This window comes from Mus caroli, unplaced genomic scaffold (genome assembly GCF_978045245.1).
Source record: "Mus caroli unplaced genomic scaffold, Mus_caroli_1 scaffold_9, whole genome shotgun sequence".
Taxonomy (NCBI): Eukaryota; Metazoa; Chordata; class Mammalia; order Rodentia; family Muridae; genus Mus; species Mus caroli.
The window spans coordinates 26,983,405-26,998,919 of NW_028227264.1; the positions used below are offsets into that span (position 1 = coordinate 26,983,405).

Genomic DNA, 15,515 nt, shown 5'->3' on the forward strand with positions numbered 1-15,515 from the left:
AATCCTTCTTAGAAACGGGAACAAAATACTCATGGGAGCAAATACAGAGACAGTGTGTGGAGCAGAGACTGAAGGAAAGGCCATCCAACGATCCCATCCCATATACAGTCACCAAACCCAGACACTATTGTGGTTGCCAAGAAGTGCATGCTGACAGGAGCCTGACACAGCTGTATCCTGAGAGGCTCTACCAGAGCCTGATAAATACAGAGGCGGATGTTTGCTGCCAACCATTGGACTGATCACGGGGTCTCCAATTGGGCTCCCCAATGGAGGAGTTAGAGAAAGGACCCAAGGAGCTGAAGGGGTTTGTAACCCCATGGGAAGAACAATAATATCAACCAACCAGAGCTTCCCAGAGCACCCAGGGAATAAACCACCAACCAAGGAGTACACATGGAGTGACTCATCGCCCCAGCCGCATATGTAGTAGAGGATGGGAGGAGAGGCCCTTGGTCCTGTGAAGACTCCATGCCCCAGTGTAGGGGAATGCCAGGACGGAGAGGCGGGAGTGAGTGGGTGGGTGAGGGAACACCCTTATAGAAGCAGGGGAGGGGGAGGGGATAGGTGGTTCTAGGGGGGTCAGGACCAGGAAAGGGGATAACATTTAAAATGTAAATAAAGAAAATATCCAATAAAAATTTTGAGAGAGAGAGAGAGAGAGAGAAAGAAAAGACCAGAGTCAAGAAACTGGTGTTAAGTCAAAGAGAAGATGATATGGAGTAAGGAAAACTCATTTATTTTGACAAATGGAATATTAAAATGTTGTGGGACAAGGTTGAAAGCCAGATTATTCTGGGTTGAAGAAGGTATGGCTTTTATGAAAAATCTAGGAATCAGAGCAGTAGAATGCAAAGTCACACAGCTCATTCTAACATCTTTATTTTACATATGCCTTCCTAGCAGTAGCAGATGGGAGAATCCTGTTTCCCCAAATGACTGGGCATGAAACTCTACTCTGTTCTAGGAAGCTATAGTTGTCGTGCTTGGTTGTCAATTTGATGGGATTTAGAGTCACCTTGGAAATAAAGCTTTGGACATTCTTGTGAAGAATTATGTAGATTGAGTTCATTGAGACTGGAAGAACACCATAGATGTGGGTGATACTGCACAGGCTGGGTCCTGGTCTGAGTGAAAGCAAGCAGACTGAGCATATCCACTCACCTCTGCCTCCTGACTGAGGACAGCACATTCCCAGCTGCCATGACTTCCTTGCCACTCTTACTGCTTGCCTCACACTATTTTACCAAATCCTCCTTCCTTTTGTAAACATCTGTCTTTAGAACTTTTGCCATTATCAGTGAGAAAAATATTTAATTTGGGTTGCAGTCTGACTCACCTTGTGTTGCTGTCCTGAGCACAAGATCTGGGAGAATCACAGCACAATTTACACTTCAGTCTCAGAGAAATGGAAATGAAAACTTTGATTTTCAAAAAGTTTGGCCCTGTTCCTTTTAAAAATCTGAATTGTAAAAGTACCTCTTTATGTTATATAACCATATTTTTGTTTATTTTTATTTAAAGAATGGAGTGGCCTTATCTATGTTCATGCAAAACACGTTAACAAGACTTATGAGGTAATGTATCTTTCTTTTTAAAATAGGATTTTTAACAGACTGGTACTTATAACTTATTATTGCATTCTTTGTACATTTTAAAAAGTTAGCTGAGCTTCATATTGTGAGTATTGTGATAATTGAATATTATTATGCCATAGAGAACAGTCATTAGAGTGAAATAGTAGTGAGATAGAAATAGTTTTGTAAATAACAAGGTGAAAGAAGAAAACAGTTTAAAAGACCGTGGCTATATAACTGGCTACCACAGGAAACAGCTCTGGAGAAAGACAAGGTCTGATGCCAGGGGAGAGGCAGGGTAACATGCAAAGACTCCCTCAGGATGGAGAGAAGTCAAGGAGAGCAGACTGCATCCACAAGACAGAAGAACTGAATAGGCAAATACTTTGAAAAGCTTTCTGTCAAAAGTGGGTTTACATTACATCTAGATAAAGGAAAGGGAGAAAAAAAAATTTGTGCATTTAAGGTTACAAACTCAGTATGCTTTGAATGGTTCTGATTTTGTCTTTCAGATTAATTTTTTATGTATGTAAGTACACTGTCACTCTCTTTAGACACACCAAAAGAGAGAATCAGATCCCATTACAGGTTGTTCTGAGCTACCATGTGGTTGCTGGGAATTGAACTCAGGTTCTCTGGAAGAACAGTCAGTGTTCTTAACTACTGAGCCATGTCTCTAGTGCTCTTTCTGATTTTTTTTATTCTTAATATTAGCAGTTTAAAAGTATGAAAACTAAGAATATTCATATTTAAGCATGCTTATTTGACATTTCTGTATTAGTACTCATTTGAGATCTAGAAAAAATACAATCATAATATTACTGTTTTAAATATCATTGTCTTAACTCGTGTTTACTCCCACTGCACAGGTATTTACTCTTTTTTCTAGTTTAAAACTCTTTTATAAACATTATTTTATATGTATGGGTGTTTTTCCTGGTTGTCTAGAGCCTTCAGAGACCAGAGGCAGGCATCAGATCCCCTAGGACTGGAGTTATGGATAATTATTAGCTACCATGTTGGGTGCCGGAAATTAAAACTATGTCCTCTGCAAGAGAGCAAGTACTCTAAGCCACTAAGCTATCAATCCTTTCTTCAAGATAGGTTATTTTTTTTTCATTCTCTTAATTATCTTTCTATCTGTCTGTCTCGTCTGTCTGTCTGTCTGTCTATTTATCTATTAATCAAGAGGGTATTACACAGCCCGGTTTGAAACTTATTATTAGTTGAGCCTGGCCTCAAACTCCTGTTTCCTTGCTTTTATTTTTTTTTTCCCCGTTTCCAGGTTTACAGGTAACACCACATCTGGCTAAAAGTTATTCTTGCTTAAGTAATCCTTTCTATGTGGGAGTAGGGCATATTAAGAAAATACTTAGTCAGGTTAGACCAATAGCTTTCCATATTGGTTAGAATCTATAAAAAATGTGTATTTTGAAAATATATCTACCTAATAGTATTCTCACAGTGCTCTGACAGAGTTTATTTTTATTTCATTATTGTTTTTAAGATAACGTTTTGACTCTATAGCCCTAACTGTGCAGAAACTCACTAGACCAGGCTGACCTTGTACCCTTAGAAATCCATTTGTCTCTGCCTCTCAAGTACTGGGATTAAAGGTGTTTACTAATGCCTGCCCCCCTTCTGATGTCTTCCTCTGGTCTCTGAAGGCTCTTGACACATATATACAGTAGATAATATAAACCACCAGGCCAAACACTCATAAATATAAAATCATTTTAAAAAGTTTTAACCTAGGGGGGAAAAATGTAAATTCCAGTGTGGTGGAAGCAAACAGGAGTTAAGGCAAGATGTGTGTGTGTGTTTGTGTGTGTGTGTGTGTTTCTTTATAAAAAGAAACAGTAGGATTTTTTTTTAATGATAAGTAATGTTAATATTATAGTAGCAGCCTATGGCCATTTAGTCTTTTGATGGAAATCTTAAATACTTGACTTTGCAGCTCTGTTTTAGGCCAGATTATCCAATCAGATATGACCATAATAACTACACCTTGACTGTAGAGCCATAAAATAAAGCAAGCAGTTTCACAGTGACAGAGCTGGTATCTGCAGAGCTAAAGGTTCTATCCTAGGTTCCTCACTTAGAAGACAGTGAGTCTGCTTTACTGTAAACCAGACAGTGATTCAGGCAGGAACTTTGCTGACTTCCTGGAGCACAAGCGTGGCTACTTTTTGGCATCGTGCCATTTTTCTTCTGCTGGTGCCCTTGATAATTCCTGTTATTAACATTGAGGAATGTTGAAGATTTTAAGATGATGGATATAAATGAATACTAAATTTAGAATTATTCACCTCTATTTTTCCCTTGAATATACAGACTACCATTAATAAGTGTTGCTCTGGTTCAAGGCTGGGCAATGGGTGGAGGAGCAGAACTTACTACAGCATGTGATTTCAGGTAAGATAAAAATTACATTGCTGTAGGCATAAAAATAATTAGCACATGCTTGGATTTAATTTTACCATTTCAATATTTCATATATTCTTAAACAAGATAATCAATTAATGAATGTTTTCTTTTTACTAGTCATTAAAGTAGATAATAGTACAGCTGCTATTACTCAATTATAATGAATTTCTTTAAAAAAGCAACAGAACACAGTGACTATTCATAAATCAAATCCATATTAGCAAAGATCCTAAGAAGGAAAGTCATGGAAGTCATACAAAGGAAACTCTAAACCCAAGAGAATTATTCAGAAGTTAGCAGCTGAAAAACGCAAGAAGAGAAGCCACTGGACACGAAGACCATGGTGCTGCGGTTCTCATCAAGAGGGTTCTGAGAGCCATGTTTTCACTGTCTGGGGTTCATAGCCACTTAACAGATGGAGAACAGAGTCGCCAGGAACTCTGGGAGCTGATTGTTTTTCCTTAAAATTCTCAGCTTTTTGTAGCTGTGTAAGTACAGAAGCCATAAAATCTGATGCTTTATACAGGCTTCTTTGTGCCGTCCCAAAGACTGTAGGAACAACTCTGAGGAGACCTCTGTATTCTTTTATATGCTTGTCCTGAGGTCTGTAAACATGGAGGAAGACAGCATCACATTGAACGGTTCCATGTAGACAGCTTTGAGAAGTTCTCAGAGCTTGAAATCATAGCAAAGAATTGTGTTTTCAAGGAAGTTAGATGTTTTATTTTTAAGGATGCATTTGATTCTTTTCCAGTTCAAAGAATGTTCTGTATTATAAGGAGCTAAACTGGTAGGACAACAAAGAGCCTGAGGCTGGCACCAGATATACTGTCCTCACCTCTGTCTGCTGCTTCTACCTGTCTGACCTGTGTGTGTATGTGTGTGTGTGTGTGTGTGTGCGCGCGTGTGTGTGTGTACTGTATCGGTGACCTTTCCACCCATGCCCCAGTTCCCAAATAACTCAGAGACTTATTATTTGTTAATTAAATGCCTAGGCCATAGCTAAGCCTGTTCTCAGAAGCCTATAACTTACATTTATCCATCTGTATCATTCTCTGCATACCACATGGATAGTTACCTCTCCTCAGCTTTATTTGTACAACTTCCTCTGAGTCTAGGCAGGGAAGCTCCATGCTTTGCTCTTTCCCAGAGTTCCTCTTTCTGCTGGATGTACCACCTTCCTATCCTGCCTTATGTTATAAGTCATAGGCTTTTTATTTTAGCAAGTCAGAAGGTGCTGTAGGCAGGCAAGGAAGAACACAGACACATTCACATAGTGTACAAAAACATCACTTCAACATAATACTTACCCTTAATGTACACAAAATATTAAAGTGGTCTTAAAGTCACTTTATTTTACCACTATAGTTTTTAGTAGAAAAGTCAATAAATAATTATCTGTCGTTCTTTAAGACTACTTTTTTTGTTTGACATTCTTTCACTAATAATCTTGACTTCATTTTATGTTTTTTAAAGTACTTTATTTTTATGTTCTTAAAGTACTTTATAGCAATACAGTTTATGTATTAAATAACTGTTATACAATAATTTGATAAAATCTTAAACAGAACACAATTTCAGATCCTAAAATCCTCCCCACAGAATACATTTTTCAAAAATCACTTTTTTAAAGGATTTGTTTTATCTTGTTGGTTTTGTGTGTGTGTGTGTGTGTGTGTGTGTGTGTGTATGAATAATTTCCTATTTTCATGTGTGCTCATGGAAGCCAAAAGAGGGCGTCAGATCCCCTGGAACTGGCGTTAAAAGGGTTTTAACTGTGATATGGGTGCTGGGAATCAAACTCTCATTCCTGACATGAAGAATAAATGCTCTTAACTGCTGAACCATCTCTCCAGCTCCTAAAATCACTTTGTGTGAATGTGTTTCATTCCTGTTTTCTACACATTGTGTAGACTTTATCTTTTAAAATGGTGGCACATATACTAAGAGACAAGTTTCAGTCAATTTTTGACATGATTTCTTTTTTTTTTTTTTTTTTTTTTGGTTTTTCGAGACAGGGTTTCTCTGTATAGCCCTGGCTGTCCTGGAACTCACTCTGTAGACCAGGCTGGCCTCGAACTCAGAAATCCGCCTGCCTCTGCCTCCCAAGTGCTGGGATTAAAGGCGTGCGCCACCACGCCTGGCTGACCCGATTTCTAAAGCTAAGGACATGTCCCTTCTGCTTTGGTAAATAGCATTCTGGACATCATTCTGAATGTAGGTTGTGCTGATTGGAGTTACAAAGGCTTTGTTTTAAAATAATCTTATATTGAGATCTAAATTACATGTAATCAAATTCATCCATTTTAATTGTGCATTATAAAGGAATTTTGACAACTGCATATACCCATATAACCACTTGTGGAGAGGTAAAAGCCTATAATTGAGTCATTTGGGAAGGGATTCTAGTTCAAATGCATTTGCCTACACAGAAAGATCTACCATACCATCCAGTTATATGGATAGGTCCAGTGGATAGACCCTTTGAGATCTAAGTCATCATACAGTAGAGATACATATATTACCCGTGCTGTAGCATTATTGACAGGCGCATAAGTGCTGGATGGTATGATAGACCTTTCTGTGTAGGCAAGTGAATCTGAACCGGAATTCCTTCCACCTCAGCCTCCCAAATGACTCACTTATAGGCTTTTACCTCTCCACACTTGCTTTTTCAAAGAGCAAAAACTTTAACTTTTAAAGTATGTTTAGGTTTTCATTTTAAAATATTTACAAATGTCCAAAAACTTTTACTCAGTCTCCTCGAGTACTAGTTACCAGCCAGGATACAATTACAAATCAAGAAAGTCAAAGAGAAGCAGTGCTTCTAACTAATCTGTATATGTCATTCAGGGTTTTTCTGTTACCATTTTAATATCCTTATTTTTGATATGGGATCCGATCAAGAATCTATTTTGGTTGCTACAGAAGTAGCCGCCCTCACCCTTTTGCATTTAACCTGTCCATTTATATATACTTGCTATATAACTTGAGCATAGATTCTAGTAGATCACGTGAATTAGGATCCTACTTCTTTCCTTTTTTGATGGTACCACAGAGCTACATCCCCTGACATTTTGTTGCTTTAATTTTGAGATGGGATCTCACTAAATCATTGGGGAAAATTTTAAGAAGTTGTTGATCCAACTTCTGCCTCTGGTTTTCAGGAAACTAGGATTAGTGATCTCCATACCAGGCCAGGTTAGTTAGGGTGTAATCTTTTTTATCAATATTGCAACCTCTGTCTTTTAATTGGTAGATTTGACTGTCTTATACTCATTGTTGCTATTGATTTTATTTTAGTCTACCATCTTCTTAAAAAATTATTTTTATTTGTATGCGTGTTTTGGCTATATGTGTATATGTGTACCACATGGTGCTCTCAAAAGGGCAGGATAAATTTAGTGTTGGATCCCTGGCACTGGAGTTACTGGCATTGTGAGACACTGAGAGTCAATGCTGGGACCTGAGCCTGGGTTCTCTTCAAAAGCAGAAACTGCCCTTAATCACTAAGCTATCTCTCCTGCCCTAACAATCTATCATCTTAATATTTTTTTTCTAATGACTTGATTCTGTCTGTTCTTTCTTACTGTTCTTTTCTTGCCTCATTGTAGATTATGTAATTCCATTTACTTCTATTGACTACATAAACACACACACACTGACAGGGGAGGGAGGAAGAGACGGATTTCTTCTAGTTTTGAATTAACAGCATATATCTTAAAGTGGTCACGTCCCTCTGCAAAATCCTAAACTGATTGAAGTTAAGATATTGGGATATTACACTTTATGTTTATTTCTTGTCTTGACCTTTAGATATTATCTTTATTTTGCTTCTATGCAGTGTAATGTCACATTGCTACATTTTTGCTTTAGTCAATCATTTAAATGTGTGTATATATGTGTGTGTGTATATATGTGTGTGTGTGTGTGTGTGTGTGTGTGTATAGATACATCTGCATATATATAATGAAAATGAATTAGCAGCCAATTGTTTGTATTTCCATTAGAATGAATATTTGGTTTCAGTATGTTGGTTTACATTGATTGCCAACCAGACAGAATCATTGGACATACATACATTAGATTAATGGAGGTGAGCAGATTCTCTCTGTGGGTGGCACCATTTCATGACCTGGGGTTCTGGTCAGTATAAAAAAGGGAATGTGTGCAGAACACTAGGACTTACAGCTTTCTGTTTCCGAGCAGCCCTCCCATTTCCAATGTTACACCTTCCTTGTCAGGACAAAGTGTGCCCTCAAAAACTGAGCCTGAATAAACCCTTCCCTCCCTCCTTCTTCCCCCTCCCTCCTTCCTCCCTCCCTCCCTTCCTTCGTTTCTTGTTAGAATTTTGACATGTCAATGAGGAGAGTAACTATCATAGACTACACATAGTCACTCTATGGATTTTTGTCACATATTTTTTTAAAAGTCGTAAATGAAGATGAAAGCTTCCCTAACAAGGAATTCCTTTAGCATTAGATTTATTTTGTTGAATGTTATTTACTAGTTTAGAAATGAAGTTTTGATAAAGCAGTCTAATAACACAAATGTACTGTTTCATTTGTTACAAAATCAGAACCTAGGAACCCATGATTCAGTCAACAGTGGGCACCTGGCAACACCGCTGGAGCCCCCACTTAACCATTTTTGTAACAACCTCTCATTTCCACACAGCATTAAAATGCACTTACTCACATAGGATGATAGACATAAGCAAACTCATGAATAAGAAAATTTTTGTTTTTCATTTGATAATTAAGGACTTGTTTCAGTTAACAGGTTTTTTTTTTTGTTTTTAATTCAGAAACTTTAAGGTTGTTTTGATGTAGGAGACAATTTATCAAGATCTCAACCTCTTTGAAAACCAGTATAAGGGAATGGATTCATAGATGCAATGGAAAAAAAAAAAAAAAGAGAGGTCATTTCATGCTCTAGCACCCTCTGCTGTTCTGACTTCAGACTGCATTACGGGCCTCTGTTTTGTTCGTTGAGGAAATAGTCACATGGCTTTGAGTGATGTGAAATTAAATTAAATAGGAAAAGCTTTGTTTTTAACTTGATTAGATGTTTCCCTTATTTTATCCAGAGATAGAAGTATTTAGAGAGTATATAAATCAAATATGTAATTATATAAAAATAAAACATTTAAAGAGTTTTAAGCTATATGCAAACAGGTACTAATACACTTAATGCTCTTCCATAGGACCACAAGTTAAGACTTTAGAGGCTCATTGATAAAAACAAAGATCTTTTGATGTTATATCTGGTGTTCTTCTTCAAGTGTTTACTAGATCTTTGTATAATCTTTCATATTAATTTGCCTCTTCATAATTTGGAATACTTAGGATTTAGAATGAAAGAAAAAAAATATCAGAGAAGACCATCAGAGACTTAATCATTGACATACTGTGTCATTCTGGAGTTTAGCATATTATGGATCTTACTGAATATTTGTTATGATATACATGATTATATCTTTGTTATCAGATACATGAAGAAACATACCTGATAGGTTTTTAAAAGTTTTCCAGTGAAAGGATGGTCACTTTTATGGAAATGATGGCATAGTTAGTTCAACATTTTCTGGCTTATCTATAAGCCAGATATAGCCATCTACAAAATATTCATGTCTTTAGTTTCTAAATTTTCTCTAGTAGTATGTATTTGTTATTTGCTAAAGAATTTACCCACAGCTAATTATTACCCACATCAGAATTTTGCATCTTTTGTTACAAATTACTTGTAGTCAAAATACAATCTAAAAATATTAAATATAAAGGTATGGGAGTAAATCCTTTCTGATTCAGATTGCATGCTCTTGTGAGTGGCCTGGTGAAAGCTCATGCCATTCGACTTCGTCTGCTTAGAGGTGAGGTATCCCTTTGAACTGTGCAGTGCTGACACCTGCCCATTAATCATTAGTATTTATCTAGATTATCAGAGAGCCTCCGTCATGGTATCACATGGACTTATACTCAATGAAATTTCTACTTTACTTAATAATTGCTATAGATTAATGATACTGGGAATCTTATTTCAGTATACAATTAAAGTTGATATATTTTATTACTGGTCTTAATTTTTAGCTGTATTTCATTTGATCAACCTTCCTTTTGGTATATATGTTTAGGGAAGTTATATATAGGATCTGATGCTAGGTGTGTTACCTTCTGTAGAAAAATGGGAGATAATAGAACAATTTTTGTTTAAGTGAAGAAAAATATGGTTCTTACCCTAGAATTTTGAAAATCATCACCCTGGATTTCTGAGCCCTATTAATTCCACATCCCAAGAGCAGCTACAGTGTTACAAGTGTGCGCTCCAGAACGGACTGCTGGCTGAGTGTGCTTCACTACTAGCTCCAGTAACAAGGACAGGGACCTCAGTACAAGTCATGCTAGTCGATGTTTTTCCCAGTGCCTTATCAGTTATCTCTGTGATCCAGTGATTTACATGACTATCTGAAAACACAAAAAACCTTTCATAATGCTGGACTAAAAAGGTAAGGTACTATTTCAAATATGTATTTTGACTCATTTTAACACACTTAACTTTTTTAGCCTTGATAACTTTAGAATTCATGCAGCTGACATTTTCACTCAGGCACCTATTCTCTTTCCAGGAAGACGGAAATAACTTAGTATAAATAATAGCTCTTCCCCCACCTCCTCAGTCACCAGCTGGTAATACAGTGTATGCAACTGCCAGAAACATATTCCTGAATCAGACATTTCATGTGAATCTTTCTAAGAGAAAGCCTTAAAACAAAACAAAACAAAACAGAAACGCTGAGGGCTAGGGAAATAACCCCAGATAAATGAATATTAGCAAGTTAATACTAGTTTTTAACAAATTTTACTTCAAGCAAATATACTAGTTATGTATTGTCCTGTTCCACTTAACCTTCATAATACCATTTAATATGTATGTTGTTACCTATATTTCCTAGTTTCCTTGAAGAAACCTTAAAGGCATAAATGTCTGGCTTTTTCTTTCTTTCATAATCAGTTTGAATCTTCTACTTCAATTCCATGTCTAGATAAACAAAATGTTATTTTTTATTATTTGGAAAGACAAAAACATATGTCTAATGGTCTCCATTAATGTAATCATTGTTGAAAGATGGCCCACTACCATACTGGGTTTCACAGTGTAAAGATAGTTGTTCTAATTTTAAATGAATTAAAGATTATATAATATGACAAAGAACAATTTAGGATGACTACAGACAAAGTGTTTCTATGCTAATCTGTTTAAGGGGTCAACTAAATTATAACAAAAGTTAATACACAAAGCTTATTATGTGTGAGGCTATTATAGCACAGTCTTATAGATTTTTAAAATAAAACATAGTTCCTCTGATATTATTTATAAAGAATTGGAAAGTACATATTCTGAATACTCATTACATAGGAACACATTTGATAACTAATGTTCTATGGCACGAGAACTGCTTTATAGACAAGCAAACTCAGGCCAAGAGAGGGCAAGTAACTTCTTAGGGTCTAAACAGTGATATTCTTCTTCCCTAAGTGTCCTGTTTCTTGGCTGCACTTTATGGGGTGCAGTGTGCAGCCAGAGAGACTGTGTTAGGAGGTCCAGCCCCAGGGTCTGGCTGTGGCTCCATGAACTGCACAGGAAAGCTCTGCAGTCTTCTAGTTCAGTGCATATCCCACCTTTTATCACAGGCCATAATGCCTTTCATCAGTGAACACTTTAAATACTGGTTTTCTTGTATACATTTTATAAAACACGTTCTGCTGAGTAGTTTGTTACATTCATTTAAAAATGTTCTTGGATATGTTTACTAACCCTGAAACTTGGGATTTACTCTTCAGAAAGTAGTAGCAGCACACAGAGTAGCCTTTCCTTAGGTCAGCATTTAATCAGCATCCCTGACAAAAGTACAAATCAGGCCACAAAGATGGCTCAGGAGGTAAACGCACCCAGGTTCAATCTCTGGGTCTCACATGGCAAAAGGTCTCACATTGTCTTGAGACCTGTATGGTGTGTTGTGGCTTGTGTGCGCACACAAAGTAACAGTTTGCCCAGTGTGGGTAGGCTTTCCTGTAACTGGTCCATTCAAATAGCTGTAAGAAACATACTAACATACTAACATCTGATGAATTTCATCTCTTCCTTACCATATGTCAGTGGCACATAGAAATTTTATATCAAAGGTAATTCAATAGTTTTATAAATAGAATATTATGACTTTATAAGGGCTAAGTCTTCTTTATGGACACATAGACTCTCCCTAGCAATAAGAATTTCAGTTAATACTAGGTAACTGCATGTGAACTCTAGAATTACTGCATAATCCTGGGAGATGATGAAGCAGTTTCTATTTTGAGGTTTATCTTATTGGTTCAATGATTTCCTCTTGAATTATATTTTCCAAGACTTGAAATTTTAAAGTTTAATTTTGTGAGACTTAATAAAGAATCTTGTAAAAGATTTTTCTGCTGAGTGTGATGTATCTGTCACTGTTGAAACGCCTTTTGTTATCGCCAGTGGATTTTCAAAATTATGTTTAATGCATACTAAAGGGTACATCAACACAAGCATACTAGCTATGTAATTTATAAAGAACATATGTCAGATTATTGTACATGCTTTTACAAGAATTTCTTGAGGATCTGCTAGTTGTAAAATAGGATTCAAAAAGGGCAAACTTGGGGCAGTGAGTTTGGCTCAGTGATTGAATGCACGTCCCTCCAAGCCTGACAACCCAACCAAGTCCTATGTGCAAGATTCGTATGTTGAAAAGAGAGAGGCAACTGACCTCCATACATATGCCATGGCATTGTGTTGACACACTTAGGAAAAACGTGGTCAATCTTTAAAAACTGACAAAAGTGACCTTGTAAAATGGAGAAACAAAACATACATAAGGATGGTTGCCTAGATTTCTTAGAAGCAATGGATTCATGCAGTGTTATATCTATATTGTACCAACATCCAATGCCTAATTTTTATGTTCATTTATAAATAAGTTTACTGTTTACATCGTCATTTTCTCAGTTGTCATTAGTTAGGATAACACATGTCATTTCCAGAATTTGGTTTAAAAACTGGCACATTTAAGTAATTATGCTACTTAAGAGTAGCAAATATTTCTAATTCCACAACTATTAGATACTATCTTCTGCAAATTTAATTCCTTCCCAATTTTTTGGCAGATTCTCATATGGGATTAGATTCAGGTCCTTTTGACGAAGATTATTCTGCTTGATACCCATTTAAAACTATCTGTTGACACCGTTTCCATATACTTGACTGTAGAAGCAATTGCTCATCATTGTGACACATTCCTGGTGGATACACATCTTCTGAGGACAAAGGTTCCCAGTGGGTTAGCAGGCTTTTGCAGGACACTGTAATGGTTCACGATTCAAGGTCAGGCTGAAGTGTAAGTCACTTGGTATATGAGAACTAAGTCATCCACAGTTGAATGTACAATGTGTTGGAAAGGCAGACCACTTCAGCTCTTTTTTACTTGAGTAGATTTCAAAAATGACTATTCTTAGGAAAATATTAAAATTTCAGCTTGACATTTAGTCTAGATTAGGTTCTCACATTAAAAAAAAAAAAAGCCTCCCATTACTGCGTACAACAAAAACATGGCACGGGTAACTCTTCCTAGAGACACTGTACACTTTAGGACTTTACAGGACCCTCGGTACACAAGTAACTACATGTGAAGCTTCTTTCTTTTTTTGGTTTTTCGAGACAGGGTTTCTCTGTGTAGACCTGGCTGCCCTGGAACTCACTTTGTAGACCAGGCTGGCCTCGAACTCAGAAATCCACCCGCCTCTGCCTCCTGAGTGCTGGGATTAAAGGCGTGCACCACCACGCCCGGCTGTGAGGCTTCTTTCTACATCCACCGGTTATTCTCTTTATGAATTGCCCTATCCATTAAAACACTAGTTGGGGTATAACTCCTATAGGAACTTACTGCTGTCAGTCCAATTGAAGCTACTGCCATCTTCCTTACTGTCGCTCCTGCTTCTGCTTTGGTCTAGCTTTGATTTGTGCAATAAGCATCCAGACACTGAAGCCATCTAACTATCTGGAGGTCAAATCCTGGTGTTAACTAAAACTCTATGACTTAGGATGAGCTATTTGGCTTCCATTGCATGTTTTTTCAACCATAGAAATGAGAGTATTTATATCACAGTTACTTTGAGAATTGGTTAACATAAAGTTCCTAAAATGTGAGGCTGAGTTCTTATCAAAGATTGGAAAAGTTGAAACAAAAATGTTACTTTTAAAAGCAAGAGTTTATTGAATAGTACATGGTAAGTTAAATTCTAGCTGGGGACATTTTCCAACAATTTTATGTCTGCCTAAAAAGATCAGCGACTTCCTGTGAGACCATGGTTCTTGTATATGTGTATAGTTACAGTTCTTATTCTTGTTTTTACAGGTTGATGACTGAGGAAAGTGTGATCAGATTTGTCCACAAGGAGATGGGTATAGTTCCAAGCTGGGGTGGTGCCAGCCGTCTGGTTGAAATCATTGGCAGCAGACAAGCTCTCAAAGTGTTAAGCGGGACTCTCAAACTGGATTCCAAGGAAGCTTTAAATATAGGCTTGACTGATGAGGTCTTACAGCCCTCAGATGAAACTACGCCTCTAGAACAGGCACAAGAGTGGCTGGAGAAATTTGTCAGTGGGCCTCCACAAGTCATTAGGGGTTTAAAAAAATCTGTCTGTTCTGCCCGAGAACTGTATATAGAGGAGGCGTTACAGAATGAACGAGACGTTTTGGAAACACTGTGGGGTGGACCTGCAAATTTAGAGGCTATTGCTAAGAAAGGAAAGCATACTAAATAGCGTTTAGAATGAGTGTAGTACAGGTGAAGCTACAGGGGAACATACATGGAGGTGAGATGATTAGAAATGAGCTGCTGAAGTCATTCAAAGGGGACTGCTAATCTGCATAGTTGGCTTGGGGGCCTTCTCCATATTGTAATTCAGTGCTCTGTTGTCTTCCTTAACGTGTAACACATCTACCAATTTCTACATTCCTGTAGTAATTCTTAGCCCGGGCTTATGTTTTGTAACATACTTATTAATTTAACTTTTAAGAGAGGGTCTTAAACTTGCTATGTAGCGCCAAGGGTAGTCTTGAATTCCTGACACTCCTGCCATCGCCTCCCAAATACTTGTTAATGCTGCTGTTTCTGGCTGTTTTGGTCTTTCTTAAGTCGAAATAATTTACAAAAGCAAAGTTAAACAAAATTTAAAATAACTTAATATATCCTTCCTATGAAGCAAAAGGCAGGGAGAGATTAGAGGCATGTAAGAAATATTAGTTATTTTCGTGTGTGTGTTCTGTATACATAGGATACTGATGTGAAATGGTTCTTCATTTAAAGAATAAAGTGGGCTTATTGGTTCTATAACACTATGCTTGTAGCCCAGACAGAAATACCACTGATGGAGACTGGTAAAGTAAATGTAAAATAAATGGAATTAGCTGCTTGAGAAATTTAAATCTCAC

At 37.1% G+C, this 15,515-nt stretch overlaps 1 protein-coding gene across 4 annotated transcripts in view; it reads left to right on the forward strand.

Moving 5' to 3' along the window:
* The window catches only part of Echdc1 (ethylmalonyl-CoA decarboxylase 1), a 32,982-nt gene extending 17,473 nt beyond the window's left edge, over positions 1-15,509 (forward strand). For all 4 annotated transcript variants that reach the window (XM_029482310.2, XM_021174149.3, XM_021174151.2 and 1 more), the window contains 3 exons: positions 1,525-1,577; positions 3,912-3,992; positions 14,437-15,509. In XM_029482310.2, coding sequence (XP_029338170.1) covers positions 1,525-1,577; positions 3,912-3,992; positions 14,437-14,845 — 543 coding nt within the window. In that variant the 3' untranslated portion in view covers positions 14,846-15,509. The remainder of the gene's footprint in view (positions 1-1,524; positions 1,578-3,911; positions 3,993-14,436) is intronic.
* Positions 15,510-15,515: the final 6 nt, after the last annotated feature.